General features: G+C 38.9%; 1 protein-coding gene across 5 annotated transcripts in view; it reads left to right on the forward strand.

Annotated features, from left to right (window-relative positions):
- Positions 1-21711, forward strand: part of LOC150084795 (protein trachealess-like) — a 361172-nt gene that overhangs the window by 329866 nt on the left and 9595 nt on the right. For all 5 annotated transcript variants that reach the window (XM_090376608.1, XM_090376607.1, XM_090376609.1 and 2 more), the window contains 7 exons: positions 7741-7927; positions 8339-8457; positions 9309-9502; positions 9593-9699; positions 10353-10500; positions 11524-11639; positions 11784-11935. In XM_090376608.1, coding sequence (XP_090232734.1) covers positions 7741-7927; positions 8339-8457; positions 9309-9502; positions 9593-9699; positions 10353-10500; positions 11524-11639; positions 11784-11935 — 1023 coding nt within the window. The remainder of the gene's footprint in view (positions 1-7740; positions 7928-8338; positions 8458-9308; positions 9503-9592; positions 9700-10352; positions 10501-11523; positions 11640-11783; positions 11936-21711) is intronic.

The following is a 21711-nucleotide window of genomic DNA, read 5'->3' on the forward strand; positions in this document are numbered from 1 at the left end:
TAATGAAGCGGTCACCGATCCAGAGAGATAGAGGTTAGACATGTTTACAAAATATGAACGAATGAATCGTTTAGGCAGCCACTTAAGAGGAAGTTTTCTCTAGTTTATATTTCGTGGCTTAGATTTCACTTTCCGCAGCTATAAATCGTCTCTTTTATGACTACCCCTGTGCTTTACATCGAGTTGGAATGCATTTTGCATTCCACACTTGGTGAATGTATTTCCAAACAAAGACATCATTAATTCAATATGCGAGTTGCTTTAAAACACCAGCCTTCGTTATTTCAATAAAAGCTCAACACTTCCACTAAGAGGAAGATATTTACGATGTAATTTGTAATAGTAACATCGTGTATTTGGGCTTAGAAAGCAAACAACATTTGGGGGAAGTCACTGATGTCAATTTTTTAAAGTGAAGAAATAGTTTAAGTCTTATACAAGCATATAAAAAGCTAATTAATCCATACACGTAGGATGTTCGTATTTAATGTTTATTCTTCTTTCCGGCATGAATTTTAGTTTGTAGGCTTTGTATGAATTCGTTTGTAGAAGAAGAAGAGATGGTCCTCAGATGAGTGTGGGACAAAGTCTTCGAAGTTTAGGACCACAGAAAATGGTAATTATAGCAACCTTTACCAAATTGTGCTGCAGAATCGTCAGGGATGCATTAAAGAAAGATCAACGGAGATGGACACAAAGCTTTATGAAAACAATATTTTAAATTAATTGATTTTTTTTAGATTTGTGATAAACAATCATTTATTTACTATTAATCCACGTGTCATGTGCTGGAGGGTAGTAAATGGATGACCATTGCACAAAACAGAAGGAACTGGAAAGTTGCTGGAGAGGTCTTCATACTGCAGTGGATTGAAAATGGCTGATGATGATGAATCCGTGTGTTTCCCATTTCAACTATAATTTTATAATATTTAAGTTAAATGAAATTTAATTGTACGGGTATTCTGTAAAAGGAGTCTATTTTTAATGTAAATCTGATATTTGAAGATTCTCAGGCAGTAAGATGTGGGTTAGAACAAAAATATAACTGGGGTTCGCTAAGATTTATAAGACTATTACGAAGTCATATTTCATGAATCAGGACCTGGTCTGCCCTCTGTGGCACCTCAGTTGGCAGGATACATTGTCATCTGGTACTCACTTACAGTTCTAAATTCAATTCTGTCGACGACTGGAGGAATTTCTAAAGTCTTGTTCCATCGAGGCTTAGGCGGAAGGAGTAGGGTTCCCCCGTGGATTATTCCCTTTTTCTTTTTTGTTCTTTTTATCCCGCACAAATAATGTCTCATGGGGACAGGGGAGAATTTAGTCCTCTTCTACTCTTACTATACCCAGCTATCAAGCTAGATAAGTGATTATTATTATTGGGACCTTGGGTTTGTGCTGAAATTTAAAGATGTTTATAAATATAAATGCTTATTAATTACTTAAAATAAATATGACAGAAATTTAGGTTATACTTATCTGAAGACTCCCTCCTAGGGAAAACAAAAAACTTTCAGGAATGTTTCAAAATTAAAATGAAAAACAAAAAATCTTCCGATGACCCTTCACGGACCCTACCGAGGATACTCCCCGCAACCCTGATTTGGGTCACGACCTGAGGTTAGGATAAGAGTTGCGCAAGCTACTATAATTACAAAAGAAGACCTGATAGTGATGGAGGCAGGTTGTTTTCTGGTGTGTTTATCTACTTCTACAAGGTTTATGTTCTTGCAGCGAGTACATTCCCCAGACGAGGGGCCATTGGCAGCCTCTAGAAATACTGGGAATTCCCATCCATTATCCTCTAGCACGATGGTTATAGAAGCTGTTGTTACCATGTTTCTGAGAGCTGCGATATTCACACTATTTATACGCGTGTGTGTGTACTAGTCACTGTTATCTTAAGACAAGCCCAAAGAAAGAAAAATAATAGCTCTATAGATAGAAGCCGAAATAATTATCGGTGCTGTTTAAACTTCGTTCATTAATTTATTGTCCATCTCGAACGATCACCGCTTATCTCTTTCCACAAAGTGCGTATCCCATGCAAAAATGTCCCCCTGGGTAGGTAAATCTCTACCATCTGATGCTCAGTAACCAATTCTGAACATAATAGTAAACACCGATAGTAAAATCGTGTATTTGTTAACGGTGGTTACTATGATTAACGGTTAAATCATCACGAGTAGTCTCCTAATTTGTCTCTCATGAGCACAATCATGATACCACATGCTTGTACAATAATAATAAAGCGGAGCAAATTTCGTCTGTACTGCTAGAACTAATTTACCAAAGTATGCCATCCTCTAATGTATTCGTACACCTGCCATTTTAACAACATTTGGAGTAACGCCCACAAGTCTGTTGTCTTGTTTTCAACAGTTTTCAAATGATTCATCTCTAATAAAAGGGAGTCATTGCTAAAATTTGTATGATTTTCTGTGTCGTGATATTTAAATTTAATTATTAAATCATTTATTGATTTGACCATCAATTAATGACCATCGGTGATGGTCAAATGAAACTTTTTCAATAACCGTATGAATTATTACACCTCATGTCACAGGAGTGATCAAGTCACCACAACGGTTCTTTAAAGCACGAAAAAATATAAAAATATTTTGCAACTGACTTCTTTATTTTAATTTTTTGAATGAAAGTGCCTGAGAGGTAGAAAAATATAGTAAAGAAAGTTGACCAAATCCATATAAAAGTGCATTAGCTTAGAAATTGGACTCACTCCTTTTCTGCATGGTTTTGAATAGCAGAGAACATGGCCACCGTGCTAGCCGTTCAGCAGTAAACTCGGCTCATCAACCCCGAAGGGTTGCTGACCCCTGGCCTGTGCCAAAGTAACCGCTCCCTTCGGTAGTGTGTATTCCTCTGTCTGCTAATGCCAAGATAAGATATAACCAGAACACCCACACGCCAGACTTCGTCATCAAACAATTTGTCATAATCAGAAGCATCCCCATTAATTCTGAAGGACGCACGCGTTGGATAGCCAGTCGAATACATTGTGTTGTGTTCAGATGTATAGTACTTTAAATGGCTTCACCTCATGTCCCAGTTAATTGGTATCGAGGTAAACAGAGGAACACAATACCGAAGTTGAATACTAGTGGAATACACTACTAGTTGAAGTATCCGACATTGCCCAAGAAAATTCAGTATATCCCAGAGGTGTATCGCTTTGATGAACGCTTTGAATAATATCTAAATTATTTTGGAGTTAAAAGCTCTGGGATACTTTTATCTTCCCCTCTATGAAAGAGGCTTGGTTGCGTTGCCTCCTGTCGGATTCTAATAGATAAAGAACAGACAAACAAGCGTTCTTCTCGATATAGACCCTATTAGATCAAGGATTGGAAACTTTCGCATATAATCTAAAACTCCCAAACTTGTTGTGGCAGTTTTAAACCCTAAATATTTGCTGCGGAACCCCATTTAAGAAATTCAGATTTCATAATAATCACAATATTTCTTAATCATAATAATTATTTAATTTTGTTCTTTATCAAAATACCCGGGTACAAATAATACTGTAAAAGAAGTTCACTCACTTTGAGTTGGTCTCTTCATAATCAGATCTTTATAGAGAATATAGATCAGAAATTTGTACTAATCCAGAACTAAATCATCAACCTTATTTTGATCACACAAATTCCAGCCACTATCCACTGAAGCGCATGTACTAGCGTACTTTTGCGTTGATCACTCAGTTGCGTCAGACCATACCATGGAATCCAACTCTTCGAATAGTTTCGTTAACAGCTGGCCACAATTTTTTTTTTAAATCTAGTCTTTTTCTAACCGCTGTTGTTTTTAAAGTTCATCACAGTTTACTACGATGACACGCTACCACCAGATTGTCAATTCCTTATGTTTTTCTTTCTGTACTTATATCCTCACGGTTAGACCAGGAATTATAATGTACTCAGGAGAAGTGGGCGCCTTTCGTGGTGTGCTTTGTTGGAACCATTGAATGAACTCGTCTCTTGTGCCACACTGGATGATGTCTTGAGTGCCATCGCTCACGGCCATCAAAAACCTGTCTATTACCAAATTTGTTGGGATAGGTTGCCAGTTAATAATGTCACTCAAATTAGCTTTGGTATGACACTACAGTCCCCATCGTTGATGCATTGATTCTGCAGAATTCTGAAGAGGGGAAAATAGGAGTGATAATTATCTACAGTAATGTTTCTCAACATGTACACTAAGGGAGATGGGGCCCCTCGTGGGTAGCACAATTGGTAGAATCGCCATCCTCCCCTCACCGGGTGGAAAAGACCTGGGTTCGAGTCCCGTCGATGACATGAGGAATTTTATGGGCCTTTTTTCCTATTGTGGTCGAGTTAATCGGTCTCAGGCGAGGGTATCGTGGTCCCCCCCAGAAACGTAGGTTTTTTGTCCAGCAAAGAGAAAATCGACCACAGAACGCACGCAATTTACTGACAATATATACGGAGTAATATGGCCTTAGTTGCTAAAGCTCCTAAAACCCAATAACAGCAACAACACTAGATTGCATGGAAGTTTCAGAATAAAGCAGATATTTCTAAATTGGGTGTCGTGACACCTTGGGATGTCGCATCGTATCCAAAAAGGTCAAATTTGGAGTATCACCAAATTTTTATGTGAATGCCATCATTGTTTTCACTCGTTTTCCTTTCACTGATTATATTGATGCAATTTGATTGATTAAAATACAGTTATTAATTAATACATGAAAAATTTACCACATATTTTTACGTGCTTCATAGTCGACGGACAGCGGACACGTTCCTTCTCCTTTGAAAGCGAATAACTGACGTAATTTATTTCAGATGGCCTTAGTTAAGCTTGCGCTTTATACAAGTTTTTGGCCCGAAACAAAGGAAGTTGCGTGCCGTTATATATACCATGAACTTAAAAGTAAGGAACAAGGAACAAAAAAAAAAAAAAATGTGGAGTGTCGAATAATTAGAAAATTGCGATTGAGGTGTCTTACTATTTTTGACTTGTGCATAATATAACGGCATCAAAAAAAAAGCTTTAAAAATGCTAAAATATCGGCTATATTGTATTTTCTTTGAATTGCGGGTATGGAAATTTAGCTTGGATGAACTGGGATGCCTGGTGAACAGCCAAATAGTTGCTCCTCTGAAAGGGGATTGAAGTTAATTGACATTTCAATACGTTTTATGGTTATATGCTTGATGCATTTAATGGATCTGTTCCCCAAAGAACTTAAAACAGTAAATAAATGGATAAGAAGCAGAAATTCTTGTTTGTTCAGTGAAATCAAAGAGACGGATTGTCAAAAGTAGCTGTGACGACCTCACTGGAATCGTGAAGCATATAAAAATTTAAAATTGCTGATCAGCGTGGACTGTACCTTGATCCAGTACAGACAAACCTAATTTATGATGGAAATTTAAAACATTAGTGTAATTATGCACAAACTATCAGGAAGACACCCAACTCCCACCCCCCAATCAAATATGGGGATATCATAGCTGGGCCTCCTGGAACGCCGCGAGTGGACCTGTTGCTGCTGTCTTTGCCTGTGGGCCAAATCTAAGTAGGTATGCATTCTTCATTACCATTTGCAGTCTCAGTCACGAGGGGACGATTGTTTTCCAGACTTTCGCGGACTATAATATAATCGATGCTATCGGAAATGTGAAAAATAGATAAATAAATAATAATAAAGCATTCAAAAATAAAACTCCAGTCTTTGGTGAAGCATTTCAGGCCTATGCCTGAAATGCTTCACCAAAGACTGGAGTTTTATTTTTTAATGCTTTAGACAAAGGTTCTCAACAGTAGGGAATTTAGTGACAAAATAGGACAGCAGCGAAAAACGAGTGACGTTATTTACTTCGATTTCTCTAAAGAATTGAATTCAGCCATGAAATTCCTTTGTCGGTAACACAGTTGGTAGAATCACCCTCCTTTCCACACCGGGTGGAAATGACCTGAGTTCGAATCCTGTCAATGACGCGGGGAATTTTTATGGATCATTTTCACAACAACATGGCTGAGCTAGTTGTTCTCAGGCGAGGATGGCATGGTTTTTTTCGTCCAGCAAACAGCAAATTGACCACAAAACGCACGCAATTTACATGTTATATGCGGCAGTATATGGCCTAAGTTGCTGATCGCCTAAAACCCTACGACCCAACCAACCACTAACTGTGATTGTTCTTCACCACAATGAATCAGTCATGTGGTACCTGTGTCATTGACCCTTGAAACGCTATTCAAATGTGCTTGGTAGCGGCGCCTGATCTTACTGTTCTGTTTAAAGTCACCCAAAATCTAATATCACAAAGATGCCATTTGTATTTACATCTGTTAATTGATCTGCTTTTGTATGCACATAGGTACAATTTCTGTTCCATCTAGATTTGCTTGAGCGTGTACAGAGAAGAGCAACACGATTGGTGAGGGGAATGAAGGGATCCTCTTACCAAGAGAGGCTTAAGTTCTGCAAATTGCAGTGGCTGGAGACTAGGCACCTGCGCGGTGATCTGATTGAGGTCTATAAGGCCTTGAATGGGTTGAGCACGCTGAATTCTGATGGGATCCTTCCACTTGTTCAGATAACGAACCTAAGGGGGCATAAATTCAAATTAAGAAAGACAGATGCAGAATAGATGTGCGGAAATTTTCCTTTAGCCAGCGGGTGGTTAATTGCTGGAACCAACTTCCATCTGTCGTTGTGGAAGTTGATAGGTTAAATAAATTTAAGGAGGAACTGGACAGGCATTTGGAGGGAATGGTGTGATTTTTTTTTTTTTTTTTTTTTTGGCTGATGCTGCATAAGCTCATACATTTGCTTTCTTGCATCAAGTGCCACTACTACTACTACTACTACTACCTTAACTTTTATCCACTGGTGTATGATTTGTACATAAATAAATGGGCACGGTGATTTTGTTTTGCGGGACGAAAGAAAATACGTTTCTGCGTTGATTTTGGTTAAAATACTGTTAAGTTAAACGAACATACAAGGAGTGGACAAAGCAATGGAAACATCTAAGATAAGAGTTACAGGTATGCACTAATATGGTGCTGGGACACCTTTTTATTTTAAAACAGCTTGATGCTACGTGAAATAGATTCAAATAAATCTTGAACTGTCTTAAGAGGAATATTGGACCATTCTTCGTGGAAGAAAGTTTCAAGCTCCTTGAGTGATGAAGGTGGAGGAAATCTGCGTCTCTCTCTCTCTCCTCTCCAAAAATGCCCACAGTAGTTCAATAACGTTTAAATCTGGTGATTTCGCAGGCCACGGGTGATACATAGCCTCAGTTTCATGCTCCTCAAAGATTGGACACATCTGGTTGTGTGTATTGGAGCATTATCACCTTGAAACACTGCATCGTTTGTGGGAGACAACATTTGCACCATGGAATGAACCTGGTCACTCAGAATATCAAGGTAAGAAGTGGCAGTAATTCACCCCTTCGAGGTGATGACAGGACCTCGAGAATATCAAGATATTGCTGCACAAATTGATCCACTTTGATCAAGACGGTCAAGATGATGCGCTTCCTTTGGAGTTTGGCAAACGCAGAGATCTCCCTGATGTCGACAAAGTGTGAATGATGATTCTACTGAAAATATGACGTTTCCAAAAAACTCCTACATTTCCTTATTAGGTGTTTCCATTATTTTGTCCACCCCTCTACATTCAGATGTAGAAACGATTTATGTGTGTGTCTAACTGAATGCCGTTTGCAGGTGGAGATGACTGGAAGCAGCGTATTCGACTACATTCACCAGCAGGACCACGCCGAACTGGCCGAGCAGCTGGGAATCAACCTGTCTCAGTCGCAACCCATGTCCTCTCCTGGTTCTGTGGGTTCTGATGACGGTTCATCCTCCACCACAGGGGGTCCTTCTACTCCAACGGGTCTCGAGCGACCAGGTAATTTTTCTTCTTTTTAACTACTGTTATTATCATCAGACCAGGTTTTTCTGTAACTGCTGCACGGATCGTTTCAAAACACCGGGCTGATTGAGATATAATCTCTTGTCTTCCTTTCACTTCTCTTCTGGCTCATAATAATAATAATACCTCGAAGTAAAATGCATCCTGCGCTTGAAAGATCGACTGTTGTCATTTAGCGTGTCACACTTTTCCGTGCACTGAACTGTTTAACCGATAGAACTGCACTTTGAATTACAAACATCGTATGTTAAATTAATGTTCATGACGAACCTGGTTTGAAACCTTGTATATTGTTGAGTCACGTTATACTTATCTCTGTACAAATGTGTTTTATGCTATTAAATTGTAAATATTCATCGTCTCTAACTTGAAATGTCTGTTTGTCAGTTCCCATGATGACAGTGAGCAGTAGCAGTCTCTACAAAGGACTGGAGAGGGCTTTCTGTATCAGAATGAAGTCTACATTAACCAAACGGGGCTGCCACTTCAAGTCTTCTGGTTACAGAGTAAGTATTCCAGACTTAATTTTCACCTTTATTGCCGTTGCTTTTCACTCACTGAGGGCAGCACCGTTCGCGAACAGATGTTGGGAATCTCAGCGCAGACATGCTAAACACGAGAGTAGCACTCGCTGGAGGGGCGTGTGTTTGGGAGGATCGAAACTAATAATTTATTAATCAACATAAATATTTCAATATTTCGTCGCAAAAAGCTTTCAGAAAATCCAGTACATCGTCCAACAATATGCACGAGCACTTGTTCGCGATACCGTTGAATTCCTCAACTCGGGACCGGACTCACTTTATCTGTATTGAAAAACTCGCGCACCACTTTAATTTTAAAATGTAAACCTAAAAACTGCATGCCCTGTACGCACCAAGAAATGCAATATCGTCTTGTTTAACCTTGATGAGGGGAAGTTGCCTTTCGAGAAGCAAATTGAGTATTTGGATTAATCCAAGTTTGGTTGAAAAGGTGTGGTAAATGAAACATTGTGCGCAAGATTGAATAATGATGGAAGAAGGGGTAAAGGGAAAGAATATAAGATATTGGGTGGAGAGTGTGATCAAATTCTCTTTGATTTCATTGTACAAATCAATAAGGGTTTTCAGTTCCTAAAAATCACTCTGAAGATTTGTTCCGAACCCACAATACCAAAGATATTCGTAGATACTCGTGGCTATTTAGAATTGGCAGAGTTTTATGGTATTTAATGTCAGGGATGAAGGTCTTCTACACTTGATCTCATGGAGAAAGACTATCATTAAACCACGTTGTTGTACCTTTATTAAACACTAATTTAAGAGTTCTCCAGTTCCCTAGATGCATCTGATCCATGTCCTTATTTCTCATACAGGTGGTTCTCGTATTGAGTCATTTAAGGCCCCAGTTTACGTTCTCCCATAACCGGAAACAGCCAACATCAATACTAGGGATGGTCGCCTTGGCAATAGCTCTTCCTCCTCCTTCCATCAACGAGGTGCGACTGGAGAGTGACATGTTCGTGTCGAGGTTAACGTTCGAATTTCGGATTGCCCACTGTGAACCTAGGTGAGTTTAAGTTTGCAGTTTATTAATTGAGTTTGCAGTTCAATTGAGTTTAGGTGTTGTAAATCTAAACAGCACAGTATTTTTTGGTAGGGTCTCGGAACTACTGGATTACACAGCAGAAGAACTAACAGGGCGCAACATGTACACTCTTTGTCATGGACAGGATGTCCAGAAAGTTCGAAAATGTCACATAGATCGTAAGTTGGAAGCCTTCTTACTTTATTACTTAAGAATTTTCGTTTTTGTTAGAATAGCGAAGATTATTATGAGCTGTATTTTATGCATTTGCTCGCGCACAACACGAGGGAAATATTTTTGTTGAATTAATTTAAAAATAGAGCGAAAATGAAATTCTTAATATAAAGTTTTAATTCAGTATTCCAAAGGTTAAATGCAGTTTAAAGTTGAATGTTAAAACTGAATATTGTAGTTATTTTTAAGGTCTAAGCCGCGATGCTATTTAAATTTGCCACTGGCTGATCTTTCTATTAATACCATCGTATTTTCTGATACATAACGGCTCAGCCCGAATCAATAACGCTTGTGGCCGACAGATGGCAGCACTTTACTACACGCGTGTTTTTATTATCATCCATTAAAACTAATATCGAAATAAAACTAAATTTGCCACCAAACTTTCGGAAATTAATTAATAATTCGCGTAAATAATTAATAAACAATTACCGGGCTATTGTACTTTGTGTTTCATTATTCGTTGCTGAATTTACCTGACAAAGGGAAGGGAAATTAATGACTTTAAACGTCATTAAAGCCTATCTTGGGAATTAATATTTATGTTAATGCGCGTGAACATTATCCTTTTCTGTTAATATGTTTCCTATCGTTTCAGTAATTAACAAGGGTCAGGTAATGAGTGGATACTATCGCATTATTAACAAGAACGCCGGCTTCACGTGGCTTCAGACCTGCGCCACAGTCATCTGCAATAACAAAAACTCGGAGGAACAGAGTATAATCTGCGTTAATTATGTTTTGAGGTGAGCTGCTCTTAAATCGTTTAAAAATACATTTTGATTTATATTAAAACGATTGATTTTATTTTGCATTTTAAGTAGATTAAGTAAATTTAATTTAAAATGGAATATACGTGAATAGTATGGATGCTGCTGGACAATTAAGTCATTAAAGAATCACCAACTGGAGTCAGCTTTAAACTCTGCCTTTGTGCACCTCGATGAGTAAAACGATATGTCGATCTGATCGTGGTATTGCAATTTTATCTTATCTTTTGGACAGTGTCCGTCTGTCTGGCAGAAACTTCAAGTGGACAAAAACGAAATGCTGTTGACGTTCTTCTGGAAAATATAACTTAAAAGAGCGATCAACCTGTTGTTAACACGAGTTCTGAAGTCGCTTATAATTTCAGTTTCTGTCATCTTGTTCGAGTAAGGATATCCCCAACTACATACCTTCGTTGGGGGGTATCGTAATACTCACGATATTCTGTACATTTAGTTTTATTTCCACTGTAAACACAAATATTATTGAAAGGGAAGGCAGGTATCCTGATCTTAGACCCCCTCTCTGCTGTACACTAATAAAACACAGAAGGATATCAAATGAAATACGAGCAAGAGCCATTATTGGAGTGTACTGAGAAAGGAAATAAAGATCTAGGATGGGGATGCAAAGATCAATCACCTTTTGTTGGTTTTCTTTACGACTGGTACCCGTATCCACAATAATAGAACTAGAAAAAGAACATATAATGGAGATAGAATTGAACTGAAATTGCTAGACCAGAAAAAGAGAATAAATGGAGACTTAAATGGTGATTAAAATTTATGGAGAAAAGAATAACCGGCAGAAGGGAAGGGAAAGTCAGAGAACGAATGAGCCATCCTTTTTTTAAACTCGAATAAAATTAGTGTGTTTATAATGAGTAGAACTAAGTGTGTTTATTTCATTAATACAGCAAATAAAATTCTGTAGGTTAAGTGGCTTCTCTGGATGTACAAATTGTAATATAGGGGACCGACATTGATTTTTTTTTCCTGTAGTGGGATCGAATACGAAAACTGTGTCATGGATTGCAGCCAGTTGCAGTTGCCGAGTAATCTAAAGCCCGATGATCCCAGTAACTCAGACAGAGGATCCTCTCCGGATGAAGGCAGAGGTAAGTGGGAGGAGGTTTCTTCCGTTTATTTTAACACGCGCCCACACTCATGTATCTTGTTTGAGTAGTAAGTTAATGTGGCTATAATATAGTACTGATCGTGTGTGAAAGAGTACTTCAGTAACTCACTTTTATGATGTTTAGATGACACTTCGTCCAAGGATATGGAGCGTAGATCTTCCACTCCTAAACCTAACGAAGGGAAGAGAACACCCGGTGGAGAGAAGAACCATAATGACCATTTGACTCAGCTAGGGACCAATAATAAGAATCCCGACTCGCTGCGACCGGCTGGGGTAATGATACTTTATTAGCATTGCACTTATGTTTATGAACAACGTAATATCTTAATAATGACTCTGCATTGATGAAAATTGCAGCATTGAAACCTCTTACCAGTATTACGTGGGTGATAAAACACGATGTCTTTTTAACTTTAAACGACTAAAAATGAAAAAAGAAATTAAACAAGTAGGACAAATATTTTCATAAAAGTTTTATGGATCGACTTACAGCAAAATATTATTACATAATGCCCGTAAAAGTTTTATGAGAATATTTTCCATATTTGACGCTTAAAATTGTATTTATTTTTTAATGTTGAAAACATTATTAAAAATGAATTTTATTTTATCCTCTTTGGTCTTAAAATATCTTTATGTTTATATTCAAAAGAATAAAAATTCGTTTGAGAAGGCCGATAGTTCCAACTGATGGGAATTTCTTAAAGTACTTTGTGATCTTAGACTTATTCTTCAAGACATTGTTCAGAAATAGGCACAAACTTACAGGGAGCTGAACTAGGAACCGAAAATACCTTGTTCAGCTACCTGTAAGTTGTTAATATGACTCCAAATACGAAAGGTACTGTGTGAGTTGAAGGTTGAGAAGGCAGAGCATAGATTTCTGGTTTCCAAAATACATAACAAAGATCAGTTTCCCCACTGGTTAGCTTTCAGTCTTGGAACATTGTGAAATGTGATTTTCTTGTAGAAATGGGATTGTCCACTTAGAAATTAAACGCAGTTTTTATTAAGATTATGGAACAGACTGTACGTTGTATTATCACCTCTAGTCGGTGTGTAAATTGTTTGCTTGAAATGTAGGGAAGCAAAAATGGCGTCAAGTTCTGTCTTGGCTTCTCTTTGGTGAGGCACTGGTATGTTGAAGACACCTGTCTCAATTGTTTGGACTCTTGCGCTCTTGATTTGTGATGATCTATTATGTAGTTCTGCTGTTGTTTACTCTGTGTGATCCCGAGGAAGATATATTACACACAGAATTGTATTTCGGTGAACCTGGTGGATAAAACTTAAAAGTCGTTTTAAAAACTGATTTTTGTTTTAGTGATTTGAAAATTTTTACTTCCCTTCCCAATCTCTGTGGAATTAATAGAAATGTATCTTGCTAGATGCTGTTGTTGTTGGGTTTTAGGCTATATTTAGCCGTATATACTCGTATAATGTCTGTAAATTGCGTGTGTTCCGTGGTCTGTTTGCTGGATGAAAAAAAAACCATGCTACCCTCTCCTGGAACCAACTCAGCCACGTTGTGACAAACACCCATAAAAATTCCTCGCGTCATTTACGGGATTTGAACTCAGGTCTTTTCCACCCGATGGTGTACAACCCAAGATGGCGTGTCTTGCTGGCTGAGTGAGGATATCTAGGTGGTTCTTGTTTATACTCTGGCACGACCTCCAGGTCAGTGGAGTTTACAATAACGCATCAATACAAACGTTGCATATAGGTTACCACTTTTCCTTTATTAATTTCATATTCTTCTAATAGGAGTAGAGATTGTAATGTCACCACCATGCCGTGACGGGACTAATTCTATCATTGCTGCAATTAAAGATTCTATTCTATTCTATTCTACTTGGCCTCTGACGTTTTTGATGAAGCATATAACTTGGAAGCATTTGGGTGTTCACTCTTCGATTCCAGTAGATGTTTGCTTTGATGAGTGTTCCTGGTACCAAATATTAAAAGCTAGGATCATATTATGATCGTTAACCACCAGAAAGATGGTTTAAAGACAAAAGGCGATACAAAAGGGTTGTTACCCTTGAGTACAGCTTTTAAAAACTAGTGAAGAAATGTCACCAGGACCTGGAGACTTCTTGGCATCAGGATTGTTCATGATTCTTCTAATCTGTTTCCACTGGAAAAACCAAGGATGGTATTGTATGGGACACGTTCGTTACGATAGGAGGAGTCTTACCAAGGTCATCTATGCAAGATTTAGAAGGAAAATAAGATGCTAACAAGTCAGCTTTATCTTTAAATAAAGATGCACCATAACTGTCAGGATTTAATAGGCGTAAGTATGGATGAACAGAAGCTGCAGCCTTGACAGGATGGATAGAAGTTGCAACTTTGAGAAGAGACCAGATGGGTGGACTACCACGTGGATGAGGGACAAGGTTTCTATCTTAATAATTTTGGAAATCGAGTATAAATGTACCAGTAACTTGTTTACAACTGTTACGAGTCTAGTGTAGGCAGAAAATTAAAATTTCCATGTACTGTATTGCCTAGAACTTGTGGGCACGTCGCCCACACCATAGCAGAATCCTTCTGCATTTATTCAATGACTGTTCACTACACCATTTTTTTAACACCTGTTTTCTAAAGCAATACTGTTAATCGGATTATTGGCTGTGACTCTCTATGCATCTCAAAATAAAAGAACCATAAGTGGCAGTGATTATAATATCTTGAGTTGGGGTTTACTTAAAAATATAACTGTTAAATGTTTTTATAAATAGATAAACAACAAAGAGATATTATTCAAAGTTTAAACCTGAATGAATGTCAAATGGACTCGTGGCACAAAAGATAAGCCCGCCATCAAGTCACTGTGTGTGTGTGTGGGGGGGGGTAAGCAGATTATAAGAAGTCTTTTGATCTACATTCGCGCTTCAAGAAGTTTTTTAGGATGGGAATACCACAGGTAAACCAAGTTATAACTGGAAGCTAAATGATTTTGTGATAATTGATAAGAAAATGGAAGAGAAATTGTTGAACTGAGATTGAAGTGAAATTGTTGAATTAAATAAGCCACCTGGGGATGATGGAATCTATGTAATTATATTAAAAGAAGCAGAAAAATAGGTAAGCAAACCTTTGGCCAAAATTATGAGAAAATCCTTGGATTCAGGGGTTCCTGTAGATTGGAGATGCTCAAATGTATCTCCTGTTCACAAAGGGTGACGTGAGCAATTACAGACCTGTGAGCTTGACTTCTGTTCAAGGGAAAATAATAGTCAGTGGTTAAAGTATTGCAGAATCATCTTAACAGGAATTGAATTATAATGGTTAGGGCGCAACTTAATTACTACTTACAGATCTGAAATCGTCAGTGTAGGATGTGGAACTGTTGGAAAGCGGTGGAGAGGAAAGCAACAAGTTTGTCTCCAAACAAAGACTTACAAACAACAAAGTTCTACAAATTGCAGCCCTTGGAAACCAGGCACCTACAAGGAGAGCTGATTGAAGTGTTTAAAGCTTTGAATGGATTGAACAAACTTTAAGTGCTGATCGAATCCTCGGATAACGCACATAGAGAGGAAAACTTGAATTGAAAATGATGGCCGCATCCTTTTTCGAGCCTTTTAAACAGTTCCTGAAAAGAAACTAAAACCATAGAAGCCATCACGGGATCTAATTACTAAAAATACACTTTTCTGCTCCCCTCGATAGGTTTGGTCGTGTAGGTCTTTGAGATAAGTGTGTGTATAAAAGGAATTGCGCGTTGATTTGTGCAAACACCGCACATCGCATTACGCCTGCTGCCATCTATCGGCAGTAAACGCAGACGGTTAGTTTACCCTGGCTGTCGATAGATGGCAGCAGGCGTTCTCAAACACAAGGAGTGTTGGCCCAGCCCTGTCTCGCCAAGAGGGATTGGTTTAGTTGAATTTCTGTAGTTTGTAATTTCCACGAACTCTTCGCACATTTCGATAAATGCTGCTCATCGTGGGAAGATTAGAGGAGATGAACGAGAAGGGCAACAAAAGTTGATTCGATGAGTATGCAGTTGAACCGTGAACAGATGCTGGCTTGTAGTTACGTGTGTTCTGATTGGTTTAGAAGAAAGACAGAATTAAAATAGCATTTCGGAAGAACAACTTTCCATAGAAATATCTGGCACGAGGCATTCGTTAGAGTCCCAACTCAAAGTGTGTCCATCTCAGCGAAGTTTTTATAATTGGGAATAGAAAAGTCCAGTGAATCCTTCGAAAGGATCCATTACTCCAACGTAAATTTCCTCACCGATAACGCGGGTGAACTGGCGCCTTCTTAATTTCAAAATTGATGTTTAAAATAAAGACCCTATATTCGTCCCCAATTGGTCGATTATAATTTTGAAAATCATTCATAATATTCGGCGCTAATTCTCCACCTTTTCAAAACTTTCATCAATTTTGATTATCATCAGATGGCCGGATTGAGACCCATGAATTTCAAAGTTCACGCATTATTCTATAAGGTTTTCAGCCATCTTTACGTTTATGAAGCAAAAATCGCTCCAATTTAATTTAATAAAGGAACAGTCATTGTAACGATAGATGAAGAAACATGCGCACGTATACTTGCGTGTACACTAATACCAGGAGTATTGTAAATAAATTTGATGAATTTGAAGTACTCATTAAGCCATCAAATGCAGACATTGTAGGAATTGAGGAGACATGGTGTCACTCAGACATAGGTGATGCTGAATTTGAATATGGGGAGTACGATGTATACAGGAGGGTTGGAGGTTATGCTCTTAGTTAAGAAGCACATAAAATCTAAGACAGTCCATTTAGTTGACATGGGTTGTCAGTGCAATCTTGGGAGCTACTAGGGTTTTCATTCCAACGAAGAAATACTGTTCAAGGCTTGGACCTAAATGGACTATTGAGACAAGTGGCACTGAAGAAAAGTGCATGGAATGCATATAAATTATCAGGTGATTTAAAAGTCTATGGTAGATATATATTAATCTGTGATCAAATCACAAAGGAGGTTAGGCAAGTCAAGGCATATTATGAGACGTCTCTGGCAAAGAAAGCAAAGAAAAGTAGCAAAGACTTCTGTTTATGTTAACAGTAGAAGGAAGGGATTGAGTCACATTAGGCCACTTGATGTCAACGGGTTAACTGATGCTGCTGCTGCTGCTCTGATTGCTGACAAACTGAATAGATATTTTGCATCTCCATACATGCGTCAAGAATTCTTTAGGGGAATGGAAGCCAGACGTTTATCATACTCCAATGGGGAGCTAAATGGCTTTGTAATAACTGAACGGAAAGTGGAAGAGGAACTGTTGAAGCTGAACATAAAAAAAATGCACCTAGGTTGGATGGATCTATCCAGTCATATTAAAAGTGGCAGCAAAAGGAGGTACGCAAGCCTTTAGCCATAATTAATAAAGCATCCTTGGATTCATGGGAGAGCCCTATCGACTGGAGATGTCGAATATATCCCCAATTCATAAAGGACGATCAAAGGGTGACACGAGTATTTACAGACCTGTTAGCTTAACATCAGTTACAGAGAAAATAATGTGGTCACTGGTTAAAGAAATAATTCAGGACCATCTGGACAGGAATGTAATTATACGGTAGTCACAGCATTGATTTGTTAAGGAGCGATCTTGTCTAACCAATCTGATTGGTTACTATGATGCAGTGGCCAAGGAACTGAATGCAAAAACTAATTTTGATATCATATTTTTCTTCCAATTCATGTATTAATGATCTTGGTAAAACACCTCCCACTATTCCCAACATACTCCATTCAATGCCTCCTGTGGTCTTCCGTCAAAAGGATGTCAGAAGGATTTTGACGAATCTCGATGCTAAGAAAGTTCCAGGTCCCAATGGTATTTCTCCACTTGTTCTCAAAACCTGTGCTCCTGAACTTACTCCTATTCTTTTCCGCCTTTTTTCACTTTCTTATTCCAGAGGAGTTTTTCCTTCTGCTTGGAAATTTGCTTATATCCAGCCAGTTCCTAAAAAGGGTGACAAATCCCTCCCATCCAATTATCGTCCCATTACAATTACTTCTACTCTTTCTAAAGTAATGGAGAAATCAATTAACCGCCAACTCTTAAACTACCTTGAAATCTTCCGTCTGATCAACGATCGCCAGTATGGATTCTGTCAGTGTCGATCCACTGGTGATATTCTGGCTTATGTTACCCATTTGTGGACTAATTCAATGGAAAGGTTCGGTGAAACACAAGTAGTTGCTCTTGACATCTCAAAGGCTGTTTGGCATAAAGGTCTTCTAAACAAGCTTCCATCTTATGGTTTGCCAACTGTTTTTAGTAATTGGTTATCCAGTTTTCTCTCTGATCGCTCACTGAGGGTGATGGTAAATGGCTCTCTGTCTTCTAACTTCTCCACTAATGCCGGTGTCCCCCAAGGTTCAGTTCTTTCCCCTACTCTTTTCCTCTTGTATATTAATGACCTTCTTCCATTGACTGGAAATCCTATCCATAGTTTTGCCGATGATAGCACATTGCATTCCACTTTCTGTTTCGAGAAATCTAGCCCTGCTCAATCAGGTTCAACTTTTCGAATATCCGCTACCAATTCCTTAAATGCCGATCTTCAGGTAATTCTCCAGTGGGGCAAAGACAACTTATTTGATTTCAACCCTTCTAAAACTCAGTCTTGTCTTATATCTCGCAAAAAGATTCTTCTGCTCCTATGCTTATCTTTAGTGACACTCCGATTTCTAGGCAAAATGATATATCTCTTTTGGGGATTACCCTGACTTCTAATCTCTCTTGGCACAAGCACATTACAAATATTGCTTTCTCTGCATCTAAAAAACTTGGTTTTCTCTTTCGCTCTCGGTGTTACTTTTCTTCCAAACAGCTGCTCACTCTATATAAATCGCAAATCCGCCCTGCCATGGAATATTGTTCCCACATCTGGGGTGGTGCCCCCAAAACCTCTCTCAGGCTTCTTGATTCCATTCAGAAGAGGCAGTTAGATTAATTAATGACTCATCTCTAACAGAGTCTCTCCACTCTCTGTCTCATAGATGTACTGTTTCTGCTGCATGCCTTTTCTACAGATACTTCCATGGGCACTGTTCTTCTGAATTGGCTTCTATAATTCCCGCTCTCTCTTTCAAAACAGTCCGAACACGTGCCGCCACCAGTCAACATCCATTTACTGTCCAACTTCAAACCCACAGAACCAACCTTTCATCTTCCTCGTTTATTCATTCAACTGCTGTTTACTGGAACAACCTTCCTTCATACGTATTTCCTGAAAATTACAATCTACAGAAGTTCAAGTCCAATGTCAACAAATATCTTCTTTCGTCTTCTCAACCTCCAACTCAAGCATGGTACTAAGTACTATAGGTTCTAATACCTCTCGTGTTTGGGGTTTTCATAAAAAAAAAAAAACATACAGTACTTGTATTTCAGGAAGGTTTTTGATACTATTGCACATAAAACACTGCTCTGTTAACTGGAGAAATGTGGCATTAAGGGCAGGTTACTGCTATGGATAAAGGAATGGTTAAGTGGAAGACAGAAAGTGGTTATCAATGGGCACTGCTCTTCCTGGTCTAATATTATCTGTGGAGTCCCCCGGGTTCAGTGCTGGGCTCATTGTTGTTTTCAATATTTATTTATGATACTGATGACCTTCTTCCAATATCAGGCTTAATGTCAAAGTTTTCAGATGATACAAAGGTTAGTAGGGTGGTAACGACATTAATCAGGCTGAACTATTACAAGATATAGGAAAATTAGGCAGATGGGCTGAAAGATGGCAGTCGAAGTTTAACTTTGACAAATGCAAGGTACTGCATATGGATAGCAGTAACCCCAGAGTAACTTATCAACTGTGTGTTACTGCACTCAAGGTAGTGGAAAATGAAAGAGTACTGGGGGTAATTGTGCAGTCAGATATAAAATTCTCTGAGCAGTGCAGACATGCTGCCAGAATATATCATGGGGTTTTGTCAATGATATACAGAACCTTTGCTAGTAGGCTAGTAGGGATGAGGAGGTGATTATCCATTTGTACAAGGAGGGTTAAGCCGCATCTTGAATATTGTATACAGGTCTGAAGACCTCACTTTAGGAAGGATGTAGATCTGCTGGAATGGATGCAGGGAAGAGCAGCCAGATTCGTCAAGGGAACAAAAGGGTGCTCTTACCTAAAAAGGCTTGAGTTTTGCAAATTGCAGCCTCTGGAGACTAGGCATCGGCGGTATGATCTGATTGAGGTGCTTAAGTCCTTGAATGGATTGAGTAAGTTGAATTGTGAATGGCATCTTCCTCTTGCTGAGATTGTACATATGTGAGAGCATAAATTTAAGTTGAAGAACGATGGCTGCAGGATAGATGTGCGGAAGTTTGCTTTCAGCCAGCATCCGATTGATTGTTGGAACAGGCTTCCATCTGTTATCTTAGAAGTGGATGGTTTGAATAAATTCAAGGAAGAAGTAGACAAATTCTTGGAAGGTATGCATGGGAAAAGGGTGTAGTGGTGTTTTTTAAGGTGATGTTATATAAGTTTGCCTTCTTGCATCATTTGCACTACTACTACATTCTACAACAAGCCTAGATCCCCCGTGAGTAGCACATTTGGTAGAATCGCCGTCCTCCCCACACTGGGTGGAATAGACCCGAGTTCGAATCCCGTCGGTGATGGAAGGAATTTTTATGGGTCTTTTTCTTAACGTGGCTGAGTTAGTCGGTCTCAGGCGAGGGTAGCATGGTTTTTTATCCAGAAAACAGGAAATCGACCACAGAATACACGCAATTTACAGACAATATACACGGCGCAATATGACCTTAGTCCCTGATGCTTCTAAAACCATACAACAACAACAACTCCTGGAAACATGAAGTCATCCTGCCATCGGAATTCCGATAAGGTTAAAAATACAAAAAATTCAGCGTGGCTGAATTTTTTTATTGTTGTATTTGTTGTTCGAAAGTATTTGCTGTTCTGAATGAATTAACCACGCGTTTACTCACTAAGAATAGGTCACAGATATTTTGTAATGATGTGGACATCTTGTCTACTCCCTTCTCCTTGGCGGAATATTTCGATAAAAATATCAGTAGTTGGACTGGAAGACCTACAGGGGTTCAGCTTTCACCATAAGGTAAATAAAGGGATTATCCTATACAAGTTGCTTGCCCCTTTTGCATACCTTTTTTTGTGAAAACCCTAAACACGAGAAGTATTATAACATTATTACCGTGCATGGGTTAAACTATTCATGATGTATTCAGTAGTAAGAAAACGTGCGAGGACATGTTGTATGAGGTAACGAAATTTTTGGATATAGCGTGCACATGGCAAGAATATACCCAGCTCCTTGACATAACGTGTCCTCGACAATGATCCCCTCATATACACTACTCGGACTCCCTCTAGTCACTGTGGCAAAATAGAGGCAGCGAGCTTATAAACTAGCTGATCCGGATGCCTCCTAGACAGTTACCAGTGTATATATTTATATACAATCCTGTCGACGATGGCACCCAGGCTTACACCTATCTCCACCTGTATCAGATTGTAAGAAGGGGAAAAAATCCTTGTTGACTATAAACGGCCTGATTGTTTAATGAACAGGCCATTCTGCCACTAGGGAGCAGCCTCTCTATGGGCAGATGCCCCTCCAGTGTCCATCCCTGGTAACAGTAGTGTGTTTAGTGCCTTGTTGCCTATAAACGGCCTGATTGTTTAATGAACAGGCCATTCTGCCACCAGAGAGCAGCCACTCCATGGGCAGATGTCCCTCCACTGTCCATCCCTGGTAACAGGAGCTGGGTCCGGCTCCACTATTAATGTCTGTGCATTAAAAACACCAAAAATCGCGCACCTACCAGTGAAGTGCAAGACTGGTGGGCGCCAGTAAATCCAGCTTCCAGGCAGCCCGCACTCCTGCACTGCCAACTCGCTCAGCGCCAACAACAACAAAAAAAGCTGCAGACAGCAATGAAATGGACAGTGGCAATGAATATGTTTGTAAGAGCGGGAAATTTTAATTGCAATCTAAATTGTTCGTAAATTAAACAGTTGTGCAAAATATGA

The sequence above is a fragment of the Mastigoproctus giganteus genome, chromosome 6, assembly GCF_048544385.1.
Source record: "Mastigoproctus giganteus isolate SK-2022 chromosome 6, ASM4854438v1, whole genome shotgun sequence".
Taxonomy (NCBI): domain Eukaryota; kingdom Metazoa; phylum Arthropoda; class Arachnida; order Uropygi; family Thelyphonidae; genus Mastigoproctus; species Mastigoproctus giganteus.